The following is a 19,123-nucleotide window of genomic DNA, read 5'->3' on the forward strand; positions in this document are numbered from 1 at the left end:
TATGTAAAATTAAAATAATACATAAATATAAGATATATTTAATTGGTGTACATATTTAAAAATAATAAAGCTATATATATATATTATATAAATTAAAATTACACTTTCAAAATACCTCTATCATCATGTAAAAAAGATATATAGTTATTTCATAGAAACAAAATTTGTTTTCTGTAATATTGAAATATAAATAAAAGATTCAAATATGGGATAAACATACGCATTCGCATGTACCTTAGAATTTGTGTGCAAATGTATACAAATTTTTAATAAATTAACAATATTGAGAACTTTGTTTAAAAGTTAAAATTTGAGTCAAGTATTTTCACATAAATAACAAATATATCTTCCATAATATTTATTTTGTCAATACTTATCTTAATAACGTGATTGTATGCAAACTTATTACATGCAGTATATTCAAAATTTTTATCAAAATGTCATCAACAATATCCCAGTAATAAATATTCAAGTTTATTTGTCACAATTCTGTTTACATAAACGTTCGTAAAACTGATAAGTAAGCCATGGATGACTTTACTATCTGCAAAATATACAAAAAGATGAAAAATTGTTTGAATCTCCAACTGTTCACATTATCGAAAATATACGAAATGAAATTTCAGAAGACAAATAAAGAAAAGAAAAAGACGATATAATATTTCATTATAAAAATAATAAAGAAACAAAAAATACAAATAGCAGATAGAAAAAATAATAAAAAATAAGAATACTTCATCTCGATAAATGTTGAAAAGATAAGAAATAAAAGCAATAAATTACAAACAAACAGAAAACAAAAAGTTCTAAAGAAAAGCAAAACTTGTAAAACGCATAACATAAATATAGAAAAAAAATTGACAAGAGAAAATAAAGAAAGTAAAATAAAGAAGAAAAGAAAACGATTAGCTAGATGCCGCGTGTAAGAAAATGACTTAAAATTGAAGAAAAAAAAATCTTGCGTCCTGCAGATAAATGGCAAAGAAAAAGAAGAAGAAGACACAAAAATATTAACAATAAGGACTCACATCAGTAAAAGTACGCAAGGACACAACGCAAAACTTTAAACAAGTCAATTGCAGTGGCTTCCTAGCACGCATCATGCAAATGCAAATCGATTTCATTTCGATCGTCGAGAGCTCGTACCAGCCGCAATGATAAAGTGCTTCGCATAAGCTAGTACTCTGGATTGAAGAAAAAACAAAAAAAGATAAACTCGTATCAATAAATTATTCAATCAAATTATAGATTGAATTGAAATTTATAAGAATTCGATTGATTACTTCCTCGATGAGACATTCACCGATGTAACAATAAGTGAACAATGTGCCCGACAAAATGGAAACGTATATAACGAATGTTAATATACCAACTCCTTCTAATACCGCTAAACTCTGCAAAATTAAAAATTATTTATTAGACAATGCACGGTGCAAAATTTGCATAGAGTTACGTATACGTACGGACAGCATTTGATAACACGATATACAAAGCTGTATGGTTGTCCCAAATAAATGTTGACCAATAACGATATTAAAACTATCTTCTAATATATCCGCTAATCTGAAACAGATACGAAGAGAATAAATTATTTTTTATGGCATCTTCCTCATATTAAAAAAAAAATAATTTGTTTAATAGTATTAGTATGCGATAATATTAAAAATTATGAGGCGCAATTCATTTTTATTTTTGCTAAGAAATACATTTAAAGGATGAAACAACCCTTCGGAATCTATTTGCAAAGAAATCAAATGTTAACAATTTGATGTAATCGACAATACGTATTCAAACAAAAATTTGTTCGATTTTTAATCTTAAATAATATGGCTAAAAAATTATTTGAAACGTTAAAAGAAAAATCTCGAAATTTACTTTTCACGATAAAATAAAAATAAAAAATGAATCGATCTAAAAAAAAATGTTTTCATACACGTAAGAAATTCTATACAATTACAAATATATATTAATTAAAACGAGATATATTTGCTCTATTATAAATGATAAAACAAATATGGCGCCGTTATAAATGTTTTTGAACGTTTACTTTCGCATAAGTTTACGAAAAAGAAACCATAATATTTGAAGTTTTTCTTGTAGTTAAATCACTTACAATCTCACTAATAAAAACCAGTATTATTAATAACAATTCTACTAGTGATCAAACCATCTAATTTTCTTAAAACGGAATTGTAATAAACCTCTAGGAAAAAAGAAAACATTTCGAAAAATCTATTTCCTAAAAATATCCTGAAAAACCGCGTCTCATAATTGATTGGGTTCTACTCATTTGTATTGTTTGAAAATGGAAAAAAAAAACTTCGATCAACACACGTTCCATTATGAATTAGATTTAATTACAGAAGTGACATCACCTTATCAAACGATGGTGTCGAAGAATCATTTTTCGAATTCCCTGCCGACAACCATCGGTATCATTTAAAACATCCCTCACTCTGATCCTCAATATAGCCAATTGACCGGTAAGATGAAATCCGGTAGAAGCCAATAAACAATCAGTTCCAATGTAAGCGGAAAGTATTATTACTACACGAAAAAATTCATGTATGCAGCCAAATATATAACTTTTTACATCGTATGGCTTCAATAACGGCTTTATTTTATAAGGTAATTTATATTCCAATGAAGAATTCGCCATAACTGCATAAAGAAAAAATTATTATTTACGTTAATATCGTAATTTTTTTTTATCACTTGCACTGATTCTTATTATTTTACCGAATGCAGAAAAGTAACGAATTTTTGTTTATATTATATTTTATATTTAACATAAATTATTTTTCTATGTATATTATACAGATATATCATATATTACACGTATATATTATTTATGGTAAAATTAATTTTTATACACAAAATTTTATTATTATATTCGTTACTATTCTTTTCTATCTCTTTAAAAATTTTTTTCATTATTATTCTTATTATTACTATTATTATTACTATTACTATATTATACTATTATTATTATTACTATTACTTATTATTACATATTTATTTTTTAATTATAATATTGATACATAATTATTTAATTCGTACATAATTTGTATTTTTAAAAGGTAGAATATTAAAAATTTTTATGAATTTTTAATCCATTATACAATTTTGTATACGTACATATATATATCGAAGATTCAAAATAAAGTGTTAGAAGTTTTCATCTCGGAAAAATAGGAGTATTTAAAGAAATTAATAAAATCTCAATCTTTATTTAAATATCTTCGACAATCGAAGATGGATAAAAAAATTTTTGAAAGAAAGTTACTTGTTCGTTTAAATAAAATATATTACTATTATAAAAAATGAAGTTTCATAATCGAGAAAATAAAGTGGTCATTGCTATGATTTTCAAATATTTCATTAAATAAAAATCTCTCAGATACAATCAAATAATACTTATCAGAAAAATGTATACATACACATACACTCCCTCATATATATATATATATATATATATATATATATATATATATATATTACAATTTTAGTCTATTATTTCCTCAGAAGGAAACCTAAACAATTTAAAAAATATATATATAATAGAGATATTTAAAATGATTGTATTACCTTTAAGAACATTCGGTATGACATTTTTAAAATAATACAATAGAGTTAAGAAAGTCATCGCTGGGAACGCAGTCATGACAAATATGTAGGAAAATTTATTATATTTCGTAAATATCAATCTCTCCTCTTTAGTTTTATAATTATCGACGATATAATCGTCATCCGTTTCTGTTAAAAATCTTGACAAAGACCGATATTTCATTCGGCACACCCCAAATTTCGTCATTGTCATTACTACCAACATGTTCTCCATAACGTTTGTCATTGCGTAACGGATATCTTTGATGTATTCGATCAAATCTAGAAGTCCTAAAAAACTGTAAACACATCCGTAGAATAGAAATGGTAGAAACAAGGAGTCCCGAATTTCCAATGGCCACACTCCGGAAAATCCGAGTAATCTTCTACTCCACTTAATCGCTTTCTTGGTATTCGTGTAATATGTAACCTTAAAAAACACAATGCAAAACGATAATGTTTTCATTAAATAGTATAGTACAGAATTGATGACTCGAAAGTGTTTGTAATTTGTAAAATAACGAGGCTAAAGTGTATCTGGAAAGAAAAGTGTTCCATTGGCCACTACGTTGGTATATATTGTCTAAATTTTTTATAGCAATGTAGTCAAAAAGTATTTAAATCGATTCAAATATCGATTACACCTTTTGGAGACTTTTCAAGATTAATGGTTTTCTACTGGATCATCAAAAAGTTCGTAGGTATTGTAATTTTGTATTTTCAAAGTAGAAATCAATAAATGATCTAATTAAAATAGATGTATTTATTTCCAAAGTCAAATCGGGATTTTTTCGGCACACGTTGTATTAAATACTTCTACATTATTTATTGATTACTTCAATAATTATGATTATTTAAAACTCTCTTAAAACTTTTGGTCCAATTAATGATCATCTTATATAATAAAAAAAAAATTGGTCAACGCTGCAATCGTTGAAATTTCATCATTTGTCATTTATTTTTTTAATCTTTTTTACTTTGTGATAAATATAATGAAATAAAGAAGTTAAAAAGGAGTATGTTAAAGAAATATTAAAACCAAAAAAGAACAAAAGTATAGTCCCAAAAATTAATAAACAGAAAGGATTAATGAAATGCCAGTTTACTTTAATTAATTAAAAATAAAAATAAGTATGGTTTCCTATATGCAAATGTCTAACTTTTACATTTGATATTGAAGATATTTTTTTTTAATCATATATTCATAAATAATAAATAATGAAGAAAGATATATATGAAGTCTGTATTGTTTTTGTATATAAGATTAAGAAGAAAATTATGGAAAAAAAATCAAATTAGTATATATCTCTGTATTTTACTTAAAAATTTATCACTCATAACATCCATTTAAAAAGAGCCACTGTGACACTATTGCAAATGAAAATATTGTTTTTGTTAAGCCAAATATTTTTGTAGACGTCAATAAATTTACACATAATAATATTTCTTTATAAATATAATCAAAATATAGATATATCTAAAATGTTAAAATATATTTATATACTATATTATAAAATACTAATTATCTAAATTATACAAAATCAAAAAATGTTGAAAATATATTAAGGAATATACATATACACATCGATACATAATAATATAAATATGTATATATATATATATATATATATATATATATATATATATATATATAAATATATATATATATAATTGGAAAATAAATTTTTGAATATTGAAATATTGACACGTTGATTGCTACAATATTTTCATAACTCCTTCAAAATGTCACAGAGCAATTATAACAATTATAATAACTTTATTATAATAATTAATTATAATTATGATGCTTAAATAAAATTATACTTTTATCTCTGTAACACCTCAATGACATATAGATGCGCATATCAATCAGAGAATTGTCTAAAAATGTAGAATTGTTTGCACAAATACCGTGTAAACTTGTAGAAAAAAGGGATAATGAATTTCAAATATTCCAGTAATAAATCGAACATTTCTTTACGTACATCATAAAATGTAAATCTAAAACTTTCCAAATATTAAAGTCTAATAAACTGAATGATAACTGAAATAATAATTCATTTTTACATCAAGAAAATATAAAAATGAATAATAAACAATCACAGTTTCATTATTATAAATTACTATTAAAAACAAAAATTATTAACAATTATTAATTGTTCCACAAAGCACAATTCTTACTATTCATTTGTATACTTAGAAAAATATTTTATTCGATATCACTTGAAATATGGAATAATTAATTCTTCAAGTAACACGATGAATGCTCCAGAAATTAATTAACAGTCGCATGTAATACTACAGTAGCAATCAACTTATCAACAAAATTTCTAATAAAAATTACGACTTTACCAAGTCATGAGGAGTATTCAAGAACCGAAAATTGAAATAAAAGAAAAAAGAAGGATGGTATCGACCGCGTCAATATTTGGTCGAGATTTCAAAAATTAGAGAAATGCAAGAAAAAAGGAAAGAGATCATTTTTTGAAACACTGTGACAATAGCTTTTTCCTTCACGAGAGTTCAAATAAATTCACTTGGGACGATCATTATCACAAATCGTCTCACTCGTCCAACGAACTGACAACATTTTATAAAGAATAAATAAGTAAATAAAATGACTTTATCACCGTACTTCTTTGGTTCTTTCCATTTTGCTCGTTCGAAAGTTGCCGACAGACTGTTCGTCGTGGCACGATCTACTCCCGACGTAAACTATGTGCAAAAGGGGTTGAAATTGGTTGATTGAATATTTTATGCGACTAACGAAAAAAAGAATAGAAAAAAGAAAGAATACGAGACAGTTTTTGAGTTCGTCTTGGTCCGTATCGAAGGTATGGACTAAAAAAAAATAATAATGAAAAAGAGTAACGAAACGTTGCTAACGAATACAGTAGACTCAACAATAATCGATCAACACTCGACGAACAGTGTTCTGCATTAATCATTTTTGTCTACCCTGTTCTCTAAGTAGAATGTACCTTGTTTTCTCTTTTTTTGAGAGTCTATGTCTGTCAAAAGTTTCTGCGAATCACCCTCGTGAATATTTCTCGAGCAAAAAAGGAAACGGCGTCGCTCACTACTACTGCGGAATAAAAAGAAAAAAAAAGAAAACGAAAAAGTATCCAAGTTGTTAAGTAGTTAAATTCTAGCCTTCCGTGAGTCTTCTTGTTGTCAGTTCTCTTCTAACCGGTCTTTATGAAGTGTACAAGAACTTTGATGGAGCATTGATATTATTAAAATGAAATTGTTCGAGATCGTCGGAGTTGGTGCTGGAAATAAAAAAAATCGTCATTGAATTTGGGTATACGTAGGAAGTTAAACAAAAATATTTTCATATGACATAAATTATTAGTTATATGCAGAGAGGACTTACTGGATATTCACCAAAGTGAATTTTATCTTATTATAGGAGAGAATATAACTCAAAATATTATGTTATTGGAAAAATCGATTACGGTAAATATATATAATCGATTAATAATTATTGATAACGATATACTGAGTGTTTAAATTTTTAATTTCTTACATTACAAGCACGTATAATCACATACATATATACATGTATTCATATTTATTTTCAGTCGTCCATAATTCGCAAATTAATAATATATATCTGACAATATAATATATATATTAGATATATGTGTGTGTGTGTGTGTGTGTGTGTGGATGTGTGTGGGTGTGTGTGTGTACATATTATTTTTTTGATATTCGAAAGTATATTTAAATTAATATTTGAATATAAAATTAATACATACATTGTTAAATCCTAGTTAAAATATTTTTAATTAGCAATCATTTTCAAATTAAATTTATATATGTAAAATTAAAATTATACTTATATGTAAAATATATTTAAATGATTCAAAAATAATAAAACTATATATATATATATATAAATTAAAATTATAATTTCTAAAATATTCATCATTATGTAAAAAATATATTTACTTATTTCATAGAAACAAAATTTTCTTTCTTCGATATTAAAATATAAACATAAAATTGAAATCTGCGATGCGCATTTACATGGATTTCAGAGCTTGTGTACAAAAGAATAAAAATTTCTAATAAAGTAACAAAAATGATAATTTAGTTTAAAAGTGAAAATTTCAGTCAAATATATTCACATTGATAAATATATCTTCCATAATGTTTATCTGGTCAATACTTATCTTAATAACGTGATTGTGTGCACATTTATTATGCACTATATTCAAACTTTTTATCAAAACGTCATTGATAATATTCTAATAGTAAATGTTCAAGGCTAATATTATCACAATTTTATTTACATAAATGTTCGTAATACTGACAAGTAAGCCATCGATGTCTTCATTATCTGCAAAATTTATAAAAACATGCTGAATCATTTGAAAATCGAACTGTTTCAATTATAGAAAATTTTCGAAATGAAAATTCGGAAAACTAATAAAAAAAGAAAAACATGATTTAAAAGATATAATATCTTTTTGTAAAAATAAAATTTCTTTGTAAAAAAATTAAAAACTTACATCGGCAAAAGTGCGCAAGGACACAACGCAAAATTTCGCACAAGTCAATCGCAATGGTTTTCTAGCACGAATCATGCAAATGTAAATGGATTTCACATCGATCATCGACAGCTCGTACCAGTCGCAATGATATAGCGCATCGCATAAATTCGTGCTCTGGATTAAACGAAGAAAACAAAAAAAAAACACAGGAACAAAATTGTATCAATAAACGATTGAATAAAATTACTGAATGAATTGTAATTCTATAAGAATTCAATTAATTACTTCTTCGATGAGACATTCACCGATGTAACAATAAGTGAACAATGTGCCCGACAGAATGGAAACGTATATAACGAACGTTATTATACCGACTCCTTCTAATACCGCTAAACTCTGCAAAATTAAAAATTATTTATTAGACGATGTACAGTATAAAATTTGCGTAGCGTAGCATGTACATACGGTTAGCATTTGATAGCTCGATATACAAATTTGAATCGTTGTACCTAACAATTGTTGACAAATAACGATGTTAAAACTGTCTTCTAATATATCAGCTAATCTGAAACAAATATGAAGAAAGTAAATTATTTTTTACAATGACATCTTCCTCATACTAAAAGAAAAACAAATTGTTCTACTGTCAAGTAGTATTATTATTAGTGAGTATTAGTATTGAAGATTATGAGACACGTGTCGTTTCTGTTTTTGCTAAAGAACGACTTTAAAACAACTCCTTCAAATTTTTCTTACGAAAAATCAAATATTGATAATTCTATGTATTTGAGAATAACATATTCAAACAAAAATTTGTTCGATTTAAAATCTAAAATGATGTAACTAGAAAGTCTTTTTGAAATATTAAAACGAAATGATAAGATCATCTCAAATTTTATTATTCGTGATAAAATATAGACAAAGAATAAACTGATATAAAAAGAAAATATTTTTATACGCACACAAAATTATAGTGAATCTATATTAATTCAGACAAAAATATATGTGTTTTCATTTAATATTAAAACAAAAATGGCGTTGAAAAAGTTTTTCGATATTTATTCTCACATAAGAATAAATAGATGATCTTTTCTTGCAAAAACTTTTTTTGCAATTAAATCGTTTACAACTTCATTGATAAGAACCTATATTGTTAAAAACAATTCTACTATAAAACAAACTTATATAATTGTAATAAACTTCTAAGAAAAAAGAAGGAAATATTAAAAAATTCAAATACTAAAAATACACACGAAAAAATTTGCCTCTGAATAGCATTTTACGCATTTGTATCATTCAAAATAAACAAAAATAAAATATATTTCATTCAATGGAGATTCCTTTATGAATTGGTTTGCTTTAATTAGAGAAATAACGTCACTTTATTAAATGATGATGTCGAATAATCAATTTATGAATTCCTCGTCGAGAACCATCGGTATCATTTAAAACATCCTTAACTCTGAACTTCAATATGGCCAATTGTCCAGTAAGATGAAATCCAGTAGAAGCCAATAAACAATCAGTTCCAATATAACCGGAAATAACCATTGTTATACGAAAAAATTCGTATATGCAACCAAATGCATAACTTTTTGCATCGTACGGCTTGACTAATGGCTTTATTTTATAAGGTAATTTATATTCCAATGAAGAATTCGCCATAACTGTATAAAAAAAAAAAATTATAATAAACGTTAATAACATAATTTTTTTTTAATCATTCACAAAGATTATTACTGTTCTGAAGAACGCAGAAAAGAGACGAATTTTTCTATATACTATATTTTATATTTAAAATAAATTAATTTTCTATATATTTCATACAGATATATTATATATTACATATATACATTATTTATTATAAAATTAATTTTTATCCACAAAATCTTATTACGATTATACTTTTTATTATTCTTACTATACTTTTCCGTTTTCTTTTGATTATTGCTATTATTAAAATTTTTATATTTATAATTATATATTTTGTAATATAATTATAATAATAATATTCATACATGATTATTTAATTAATACATAATTTGTCTTTTTAAATATATAATGCATGAATTTTTAATCCATTATGTAATTTTGAAAACATGAGTATTGAAATCAATTTTCAATTCAAATCAATTTCAAGTTGAAACTTCAAATATTTTTCAAACATCGCCGACAATTCAACATAAATAAAAATATATTTGAAAAAAAAGTTATTTGTTCACTTAAATAGAATATATTTCTATTTGAGAAAGCACATTTGACATTGCAATGATTTAAATATATTTCACTACATAAAAATCTCTCCATTACAAGCAGATAATTCTTATCAGAAAAATTCATGCATACATACATACATATATGGATATCTACAAAGGAAATCGAAAAAATTTAAACAAAATGATATATAATAAAAATATTTAAATTGAGATTATTACCCGCAAGAATACTTGGTACGACAGTTCTAAAATAATATACAATAATTATGAAGGTCATCGCTGGGAACGCAGTCATGACAAATATGTAGGAAAATTTGTTATATTTCGTAAAAATCATTCTCTCCTCTTTGGTTTTATAATTATCAACGATATAATCATCATCCGTTTCTGTTAAAAATCTTGACAAAGACCGATACTTCATTCGGCACATCCCACATTTCGTCAATGTCATTAACATCAGCATATTCTCCATAATATTTGTCAGTACGTAACGAATATTTTTGATGGATTCGATCAAATCGAGAAATCCTAAAAAACTGTAAAGACATCCATAAAATAGACATGGTAGAAACAACGAGTCCCGAATTTCCAAGGGCCAAACTCCAGAAAAACCGAGCAATCGTCTGCTCCACGTAATCGCTTTCTTGGCATTGGTGAAATATTTAACCTTGAAGAAGATAATGGAAAGCAAGAATGTTTCTATTAAATAGTATATAACAGAATTGGTGGTTCAAAAGTGTTCGTAATTCGTAAAATAACGAGCCTAAAGAGTGTCTCCGAAGAATAATCTTCCATTGGCCACTATATTGGTAGCCAATGTCAAAATTTTTAATAACAATATGTGACAGAAAGTGTCTAGATGATTTGAAAAATCAATTACTTCTTTCTCAATCTTTTCGAGATTAATGATTTTCTATCGAATTGTCAAAATTTCGTAGGCATTGTAGTTTTGAATTATGAAAAAAGAAATTAGTCTAAAGGATCTAATTCAAATAAATTTATTGATTTCGAAAGTCAACTAGGATCTCTTTCGACACACGCTGTATTACATATTGCTATAATATCTATCAACCACTTCAATCATCGTGATTTTTTATAATCTTCTAAAAATTTTTGGTCCTATCAATGGCCATCTTGAATAATAAAAAGATTAATCCTGTAAACAATAAAATTTCACTATATGTCATTCTTTATTAATCTTTTCTACTTTTTAATAAATACAAAGAAATAAAAAATTTAAACAGGAATATATTAAAAAAAAATCAAAAAATGAAAGAGTCAAAAAATGTAACAGTACAGTCTCAAAAATTACTAAACAAAAACGATTAATGAGATATTATTGCAAACTGTACATAACACAAAACACAGTATTGCAATTTTTTATTAAATATCATTAGTTAAAAATAAAAATATGTATAGTTTTGTAAGTACAAATGTTTAACGTTATAGCTCGTACAGTATTGAAAACAATTTCAAATCATATTTTCATAACTAATAAATAATGAAGAAAAGATATATACGAAGTCTGAAATTTCCTTATATATGAAATTAAAACAAAAATTATAAAAATAAAAATCATTAATATATCCTGTAATTTAACCCATAATATATCCTCATATTTTACTCAAAAATTGATTATCACTCATAATAGCCATTTAAAAAGAATCACTATGATATCTTCGTAAAAAAGAATATTATCTTTCTGTACACGTCAATAAACTTACAAATAATAATATTCGTTTATAAATATAATCAAAATATAGGTACATCTAAAATATTAAAACATATTTATATACCGTATAAAAAAATACTGATTACGTAAATTATACAAAATCAAAAAATGCCAAAAGAAAATATATTAAAATACATCAAAATATATATACACACATAGATACACATAGGATAATATAAATATCTATGTATATAATAATTAGAAGACACATTTTTAAATACTGAAACGTTGACACATTGATTGCTACAATATTTTCATACCTAATTCAAAAAGTTACAGTACAATTATCACAGTTATAATAATTTTATTATAACAATTAATTATAATTATGATGCTTAAATAAAATTATACTCTTATCTCTGTAATACCTCAATGACATATAGATGCCCATATCAATCAGAGAGTTGCCTAAAAATGTAGAATTGTTTATACAAATACCGTATAAACTTCTAGAAAAAAAGGGATAATGAGTTTCAAATATTTCAGTAATAAATCGAACATTTCTTTTCGCACATCATAGAATGTAAATCTAAAACTTTCGAAATATTAAAGTCTAATAAACTGAATGATAACCGAAATAATAATTCATTTTTACATCAAGAAAATATAAAAATGAATAATAAACAGTCACATTTTCATTATTATAAATTGCTATTAAAAACAAAAATTATTAACAATTATTAATTGTTCCACAATGCACAATTCTTACTACTCATTTGTACATTTAGAAAAATATTTTATTCGATATCACTTGAAATATGAATTAATTACTTCTTCCATTAATTAAAAATTATACACTACGACCACTTCGACAAAATAATTAACACATGTAATACCACAGTAGCAATCAATTTGCCAAAAAAATTTCTAATCAAGATCACGATTTTTCCAAGTAATGACGAAGATTAAAAAAATTAAAAATAACGAAAGAAACAAATCAAAAGACAGTTCCGATTGCACCCTATAAAAAATATTACCAAAATTTTGTCGAGACCTCGAAAATTAGAAAAATGCAAAAAAAGGAACAGTTTCGATTTCTTGAAACCATGACAATGGATTCTCCTTTTAGGAAAGTCAGAATAAAATAACTCTAGATGATTATTTTCACAAAATATCGCACTCGTCAAACGAACTGACAACTATTTAAAAAAAAATTAATTAATAAATACAATGACGCTGTCACCATACTTCTCTGGTTCCTTCCATTTGGCTCGATCGAAAGTCGCAGTTGGACTGTGCGTGGGGGCACGATCTACTCCCGACGTAAACTACGTACGAAAGGGGTTGAAAACGCTATGTTGAATAGTTCATGCAACTAACGAAAAAAGAAGAAAAAAAAGAAAAGGAAAAAAGAATATGAAAGAGTTTTTGAGTTCGTCCCGGTCCGAATCGAAAGTATAGACTAAAAAAAGATAATAATGAGAAGGGGTGAGTTACTGACAAACTCAGTAGACTCAACAATAATCGATCAACACTCGACAAACGATGTTTTGCATTAATCATTTTTGTCTACCCTGTTCTCTAAGTAGAATATTCCTTGTCTTCTCTTTTTTTGAGAGTCTATATCCGTCAAAAGTTTCTGCGGAACGCCCTCGTGAATATTTCTCGAGCAAAAAAAGAAAGCGACACCACTCACTGTTACTACGGAATAGAAAAAAAAGAAATAGAAGGGTATCCAAGTTGTCAAGTAGTCGAATACTAGCCTTCAACGAGTCTTCTTGTTGTCAGTTCTCTTCTAACCGGTCGTCATGTAGTTTACAAAAAGCATGTTAGAGCATCGGTGTCATAAGAATGGTATTGTTGAAAATGTTTGGGGCTGCATCTAGAAATAAGAAAAATTGTTGCTAAATTCGATTATACATGGGAAGTTAAACAAGAATATTTTCAAGTGAGAAAAATTATTACTTACGTGCGATAAGGACTTTTTGAAGTTGGCATTTAGCAAAGTGCATTTTACTTTATTATGGCTAAGGACATAGCTCAGAAATATTATATTACTCGAGAGATCGATTACGGTAAATATATATATAATCGATTAATTATTATTGATGGTAATAAACTTAGTGTTTGAATTATTAATTTTTTTCGTTACAAGCAGCACTTACAATCTTATGCAATATCAAGAGACACCTACACACATACGGTCATTCATATTTATTCTCAGTCGTCTATAATTTCTAAATTAATAATATATGTGTAATATAAATTAGGAAATATATGTATACACACACACACACACATGTGTGTGTGTGTGTATATATATATATATATTTATATTTATATTTATGATGTGTGTGTGCGTATTTATATATACATATATATATATACACATATTTTTTATATACACGTACATATATATATCTAACATTAATATTTTTGAAATAAATATAAATTAATATTTAAATTTAAAATTAAGACATACATCCTTAAATCATAGTTAAAATATTTGTAATTTGTCATAACTTTCAAATCATATTTATATATGTAAAATTTAAATTATACTTAAATATAAAATATAGTTAAATGATTTAAAAATAATAAAACTATATATATTACACAAATTAAAATTATAATTTATGTAACATCCGTCATCATGAACAAAAACATTTAGTTATTTTAAATTGCAATTATTTAGTTATTCTAAATGGAAAAAGAAACAAAATTCTTTTCTTTAATATTAAAATATAAACACAAGATACGAATCTGGGATACACATACACTCTTAGTGCTTTTGTGCAAATGTATATAAATTTCTAATAAATTAACAATATTGAGCACTCTATTTAAAGTGAAAACTTGAGTCATAGTCAAATAAATAACAAATATATCATAAATAATGTTTAACTTGCCAATACTTAATTTAATAATGGTGTTATATGCAAACTTATTACATGCAGTATATTCAAAATTTTTATCAAAATTTTTGTCAATAACAATATTCCACTAATAAATATTCAAGCCTAATTATGTCACAATTCTGTCTAGATAAACGTTCGTAGTACTGATAGGTAAGCCATTGATGACTTCACTATCTGCAAAATTTACAAAATAGTGACAGATCATATGAAAAAGATGACAAATCTCCAACTAATTAAATTATCGAACATATTCTAAATGAAAATTCGGAAAACTAATAAAAAACAGAAATACAAAGATCTAAAAGATAAAATATTTCATTATAACAATAAAACAAGAAAACAATGTAAACAACACCAAAAAAAAAATAATAAAAAGTATGAAGAAGAATATTTAAAAAAGAAGAATAATTAAAAAATGATTCGTTCAAACAAAAATCTCGAAATTTACTTTTCTTGAAAAAATAATGAAAAATATAAAAAATATCATCCAGATAAATGATGAAAACTTAACATACAAAAACAATAAATCACGAACAAATAAAACTAAACAGTTCTCAGGAAAACCAAAACTTTTAGAACACGAAATATACATTTAAAAAATACTTGAGAAGAATCACGAAAGTAAAATAAAGAAAAAAAAACAAACGATTAACGAGATGCCGATTATAAGATAATGACTTAAAAATGAAAAGAAAATCTTGAATCCTGCAGATGAAACGCAAAAAAAAAAGAGAAGAAGAAGAAACAGAAATAACAATACGACTCACCTCAGTAAAAGTACGCAAAGACACAATGCAAAGCTTCACACAAGTCAATTTTAGTGGCTTTCTAGCTCGCATCATGCAAATGCAAATCGATTTCATATCGATCGTCGACAGTTCATACCAGTTGCAATGATAAAGAGCTTCGCATAAGCTCGTGCTCTGGATTAAAGAAAGAACAAAAAAAAATAACAAAACGGTATCAATACATTATTAAATCAAATTACAGATTGAATTGAAATTCAATAAGAATTCGATTAATTACTTCCTGAATGAGACATTCACCGATGTAACAATAAGTGAACAATGTTCCCGACAAAAGAGAAATGTACATAAAGAACGATAATATACCGATTCCTTCTAATACTGTTAAACTCTACAAAATTAGAAATTATTTATTAGATTATATAAAATGCAACATTTCCGTAGTGTTACGTATACATACGGACAGCATTTGATAATAAGATATACAAAGCTGTAACGTTGTCCCAAATAAATGTTGTCCAATAACTATATTAAAACTATCCTCTAATATATCCGCTAATCTGAAACAGATACGAAGAGAATAAATTATTTTTTATGGCATCTTCCTCATATTAAAAAAAAAATAATTTGTTTAATAGTATTAGTATGCGATAATATTAAAAATTATGAGGCGCAATTCATTTTTATTTTTGCTAAGAAATGCATTTAAAGGATGAAACAACCCATCGGAATCTATTTGCAAAGAAATCAAATGTTAACAATTTGATATAATCGACAATACGTATTCAAACAAAAATTTGTTCGATTTTTAATCTTAAATAATATGGCTAAAAAATTATTTGAAACGTTAAAAGAAAAATCTCGAAATTTACTTTTCACGATAAAATAAAAATAAAAAATGAATCGATCTAAAAAAAAAATGTTTTCATACACGTAAGAAATTCTATACAAGTACAAATATATATTAATTAAAACGAGATTTATTTGCTCTATTGTAAATAATAAAACAAATATGGAGCCGTTATAAACGTTTTTGATCATTTACTTTCGCATAAGTTTACAAAAAAAAGCACATGATATTTGAAGTTTTTCTTTTGATTGAATTACATACAATCTCATTAATAAAAACCAGTATTATTAATAACAATTCTAGTAGTGAATAAACCATCTAATTTTGTTATGACGAAATTGTAATAAAACTCTAAGAAAAAACGAAACATTTCAAACAATCCACTTCCTAAAAATACCCTCAAAAACTACATCTCATAATTCATAACGCTCTACGCATTTGTATCGTTTAAAATGAACAAAAAAAAATATTACGATCAGCATACGTTCCATTATGAATTAGATTTAATTATAGAAATGACATCACCTTATCAAACGATGATGATGAAGAATCATTTTTCGAATTCCCTCCCGACAACCGTCGGTGTCATTTACAACATTCTTCGCTCTGCACTTCAAAATTGCCAATTGACCGGTAAGATGAAATCCGGTAGTAGCCAATAAACTATCGGTCCCAATATAACCGGAAAGGATTATAATTGTACGAAAAAATTCGTGTATGCAGCCGAATGTATAGCTTTTTGCATCATACGGCTTCAATAACGGCTTTATTTTATAAGGTAATTTATATTCCAATGAAGAATTCGTCATAACTGTATAAAGAAAAAATTATTATTTACATTAATAACATCATTTTTTTTTAATCATTCGCACAGATTATTATTGCTTTGACAATTACAGAAAAGAAACAAATTTTTCTTTATATTATATTTTATATTTAAAATAAATTAATTTTCTATATATTATATACAGATATATTATATGTTACATATATACATTATTTATTATAAAATTAATTTTTATCCATAAAATTTTATCACGATTATACTTTTTTATTGTCCCTTACTATACTTTTTTCGTTTTCATTCGACTATTGCTATTATTATTGCAATTATTAAAATTTTCATATTTCTAATTATACATTTTGTAATATAATTATAATATTAATATCGATACATAATTATTTAATTAATACATAATTTGTATTTTTTCAATATAGAGCAGATGAATTTTTAATCAATTATACAATCTTGTATACATACATATATACTGGCGATTCAAAAGAAAGATTATATATCGGAAAAATAATAGTATTTAATGAAAAAATGTTTTAGTAAAATCTCAGGCATTGTTTAAATATCTCCGACAATTGAAGATGGATAAGAAAACATTGGAAAAAAAGTTAATTATTCATTTAAATAGAATATATTCCTATTAAAAAAAATGGAAGTTCCTATTCGAGACAACAAAGTTGTCATTGAAATGACTTTGAAATATCCCAATAAGCAAAAACTTCTCCATTGAAATCAGCTAACACTTGTCAGAAAAATTTATACATACATATATATATTACATAATATCTATAGTGTCGTTAGAAGGAAATCTAATAAATTCACAAAAAAATGGACATATAATAGAAAGGTTAAAAATAATTGTATTACCCATGAGAATACTCGGTATGACAGTTTTAAAATAATACAAAAGAAGTATGAAGGTCATCGATGGGAACGACATCATGATGAATATATAGGAAAATTTGTTATACTTCATAAAAATCAGCCTCTCTTCTTTAGTTTTATAATTATCGACTGTGTAATCGTTTTCCGTTTCTGTCAAAAATCTTGACAATGATCGATATTTTATTCGGCACATTCCAAATTTTGTCAGTGTCATTAACATCAGCATATTCTCCCTAATGTTTATGAGTACGTAACGAAAATCTTTGATATATTCGATCATATCGAGAAGTCCTAAAAAACTGTAATGACATCCATAAAATAGAAAAGGTACGAATAAAGAGTCCCGAATTTCCATTGGCCAAACCCCAGAAAAACTAAGTAATCGTTTACTCCACGTTAAAGCTTTCATGGTTCTGGTGAAATCTATAACCTTGAAAAAGATAATACAAAACGGCGATGTACTATACTACAGAATTGGAGATCCAAAAGTATTCATAGCTTGAAAAATTATGAGTCTAAAATGTGACTCGAACAAATTTTATTCGATTGGCCAATATGTTGGTATCTAATGTCAGAATTTTTAATACCAATGTGGAACGAAGGAAATCCACGTGATTTCAAAAATCAATTACTCCTTTTTGACGTTTTTCAAGGCTAATGGTTCTCTTTCGGATTGTCAAGTAGATTGTAGACTTTGTAGGTTTTCATTCTGAAAAAAAATTCGTCTAAATAGTCTAATTATAATAAATTCATTGATATGCAAAGTTTACTATTGATTCCTTTGATCCACTCTGTATTAAATATTCCGACATTACTTATACACTAATAAATAAATCAATAATCGAGATTTTTTCAAATCCTCTAAGAAGTTTTACTCTAATTAGTATGAAAAATAAATTATGTTAACGCTGTAACCAATGAAATATCACTATTTTTTA

General features: G+C 25.6%; 3 protein-coding genes across 3 annotated transcripts; all 3 read right to left on the bottom strand.

Moving 5' to 3' along the window:
• Nucleotides 1-215: 215 nt before the first annotated feature.
• Nucleotides 216-6,272, bottom strand: LOC127072413 (odorant receptor 13a-like). Its single transcript, XM_051012839.1, has 7 exons — nucleotides 6,242-6,272; nucleotides 3,589-4,036; nucleotides 2,376-2,661; nucleotides 1,464-1,563; nucleotides 1,284-1,394; nucleotides 1,029-1,184; nucleotides 216-544 (listed from the first exon to the last, which is right to left on the bottom strand). Exons 1-7 carry the CDS (start codon nucleotides 6,257-6,259, stop codon nucleotides 494-496), a joined length of 1,170 nt encoding a protein of 389 aa, XP_050868796.1. The 5' UTR covers nucleotides 6,260-6,272; the 3' UTR covers nucleotides 216-493.
• A 1,594-nt stretch (nucleotides 6,273-7,866) lies between these two features.
• LOC127072292 (odorant receptor 13a-like) lies at nucleotides 7,867-10,818 on the bottom strand. The gene is made up of 6 exons (XM_051012593.1): nucleotides 10,541-10,818; nucleotides 9,487-9,772; nucleotides 8,571-8,670; nucleotides 8,391-8,501; nucleotides 8,124-8,279; nucleotides 7,867-7,951 (listed from the first exon to the last, which is right to left on the bottom strand). The coding sequence occupies exons 1-6, from the start codon at nucleotides 10,791-10,793 to the stop codon at nucleotides 7,901-7,903; spliced, it is 957 nt and encodes a 318-aa protein (XP_050868550.1). The 5' UTR covers nucleotides 10,794-10,818; the 3' UTR covers nucleotides 7,867-7,900.
• Nucleotides 10,819-12,449: 1,631 nt separating this feature from the next.
• On the bottom strand, nucleotides 12,450-18,594 carry LOC127072293 (putative odorant receptor 69a). Its single transcript, XM_051012594.1, has 6 exons — nucleotides 18,168-18,594; nucleotides 17,033-17,318; nucleotides 16,118-16,217; nucleotides 15,938-16,048; nucleotides 15,679-15,834; nucleotides 12,450-12,461 (listed from the first exon to the last, which is right to left on the bottom strand). Exons 1-6 carry the CDS (start codon nucleotides 18,592-18,594, stop codon nucleotides 12,450-12,452), a joined length of 1,092 nt encoding a protein of 363 aa, XP_050868551.1.
• Between the last annotated feature and the right edge of the window lie 529 nt (nucleotides 18,595-19,123).

This window comes from Vespula vulgaris, chromosome 25 (assembly GCF_905475345.1).
Source record: "Vespula vulgaris chromosome 25, iyVesVulg1.1, whole genome shotgun sequence".
Taxonomy (NCBI): Eukaryota; Metazoa; Arthropoda; class Insecta; order Hymenoptera; family Vespidae; genus Vespula; species Vespula vulgaris.

Excerpts from the sequence above, each read along its gene's own strand:
- LOC127072413 (XM_051012839.1), bottom strand. Across the intron at positions 1,185-1,283 it reads GTGAATGTCTCATCGAGGAA|AGTACTAGCTTATGCGAAGC; the intron begins GTAATCAATCGA and ends TCTTCAATCCAG. Across the intron at positions 545-1,028 it reads CCTTGCGTACTTTTACTGAT|ATAGTAAAGTCATCCATGGC; the intron begins GTGAGTCCTTAT and ends TATATTTTGCAG.
- LOC127072292 (XM_051012593.1), bottom strand. The coding sequence starts at position 10,793 with ATGGAGAATATGCTGATGTTAATGACATTGACGAAATGTGGGATGTGC. Across the intron at positions 8,502-8,570 it reads CGAGCTATCAAATGCTAACC|AGTTTAGCGGTATTAGAAGG; the intron begins GTATGTACATGC and ends TTAATTTTGCAG. Across the intron at positions 7,952-8,123 it reads CCTTGCGCACTTTTGCCGAT|ATAATGAAGACATCGATGGC; the intron begins GTAAGTTTTTAA and ends TAAATTTTGCAG.
- LOC127072293 (XM_051012594.1), bottom strand. The coding sequence starts at position 18,594 with ATGAAAGCTTTAACGTGGAGTAAACGATTACTTAGTTTTTCTGGGGTT. Across the intron at positions 17,319-18,167 it reads CATACCGAGTATTCTCATGG|TTATGACGAATTCTTCATTG; the intron begins GTAATACAATTA and ends TTCTTTATACAG. Across the intron at positions 16,218-17,032 it reads CATCATCATCGTTTGATAAG|ATTAGCGGATATATTAGAGG; the intron begins GTGATGTCATTT and ends TATCTGTTTCAG.